This window comes from Octodon degus, unplaced genomic scaffold, assembly GCF_000260255.1.
Source record: "Octodon degus isolate 3935 unplaced genomic scaffold, OctDeg1.0 scaffold00261, whole genome shotgun sequence".
Taxonomy (NCBI): Eukaryota; Metazoa; Chordata; class Mammalia; order Rodentia; family Octodontidae; genus Octodon; species Octodon degus.
In genome coordinates, this window is record NW_004524837.1 from 1,169,199 (window position 1) to 1,170,773 (window position 1,575).

General features: G+C 40.5%; 1 protein-coding gene across 1 annotated transcript in view; it reads right to left on the minus strand.

Annotated features, from left to right (window-relative positions):
* Window positions 1–1,575, minus strand: part of Mpc1 (mitochondrial pyruvate carrier 1) — a 28,574-nt gene that overhangs the window by 3,989 nt on the left and 23,010 nt on the right. Inside the window, exon 2 of the mRNA XM_004646220.2 lies at window positions 1,570–1,573. Coding sequence (XP_004646277.1) covers window positions 1,570–1,573 — 4 coding nt within the window. The remainder of the gene's footprint in view (window positions 1–1,569; window positions 1,574–1,575) is intronic.

Genomic DNA, 1,575 nt, shown 5'->3' on the forward strand with positions numbered 1-1,575 from the left:
CTTGTGCTTGCCAGGCAAGCTCTTATTCTACTGAGCCATCTCCCTGGCCCCTAGAACACTTACCTCTAACCTTACCTACTTCACCTACTTCTTTTCCTACCTGTCCTTCTCTTGGGTGTCACTTTTAACTCTATTACTCCACAGAAATTTTCCTTTTCTCCTTTTGACAAGGCCTTTCTTCACTTGCTCTAATTTCATCTCTTTTCCTAAATGTCTTCCAACTTCTCTCTACTGTATGGCGGTCTTGATGTCTATTTCTTCATGTACAGACTCTGAAGACTGTAACAGATTCTGAAGAGTTATTCTAAGAAGGGCTTTCATCCATGGCTTATCTACCACCAGTTACACATATGCACTCTCTCTCAAGAGTAACAGATAATAGCATAGGTCAAAAACCTTAAGTAACTTTGGTTAAATGGTGAGATTAAAAGTTTCGTTTAGGATATATGTGACAGTTCTGCAAGCTAAGAACTACACAAACATGATGACTGTAAGCACTGAGCTATACCTAAACTGTATTCCTTAAGTAACACAAAATCCAGCAAAGTGGAACACATCTATAACTCTTACTTGAAAGGCTAAGGATGTGAACAACTTAATTAGATGTGTCAAAACAACAACCATCAAAAACTCCCCCAAAACAAAAACAAAGGGAAAGGGTTATAGTCAGTAGTACAGTAATTGCCTAGCATGTACGAGACTCTGTTCAATCCCCAGAAGAGCAAAAACAAAATAAAACCACACATACACATAGTATAAGTTACACTATAAATTACATAAGTTAGGAAGTTTATATAGTGTACACTTTTTTTTTTTTAAATGTATTTGGTTGTTACAGGGTCTCAATATGCAGCTCAGACTTATAGTGATCCTCCTGTTTTCAGCTTCCCCAGCGTTGGAATTATAGTATTTGCCTCTACGCCCAAACTCTGTGGCTGCCTCAGTCTGCCACGGGGCAGAGCTGGTGCAGCATATGGTGCTGGGACTTGCGCTTGCCTAAGTAGGCACTTCAGTCGGCTGAGCTAGCTCTCTGGCCCCCGATAGTGCATACTTTCCCTTAACTACAAATTTTTCTCTTCCCTTTGTTTAGAATAACATGTTTGATCTATTTATCAGTCAAATTCTAGAAAACTAAGGAATTTCATTATTAATATTTCAAAAGACAAACTATGCTTTGGATTACATGGAAGTATACTTTGCTCCATTATAATTCCTAATTGTAATTATGAAAATTTCAAACAGAAACAAGCAGCACTTAGGGGAAATCAAGCCCCAAAAGCAAGTTCCATGCTACACACAGAACCATTTCCCCCTGCTTCCTTTTCTGTCTTCCTTTTACCAGCTGCCAGACTCGGAAGTAACTGTAGTCATTTAAACATTACGTGGTCCTTTCCACACAGGAGAGCCACAGCCCCTGATATGTGATCCTCACAGAGCCAGGGCATGGGGAGCACTCCCCTCACAGACTGAGGACCTGAGCAGCTAGATGGGCCACCCCAAGCAAAGGGCACATGTCTGCTGTTCACAAAGTCTCCAAGAGCCTGGAATGCATAGAAACAATTTTCTTACCGTACT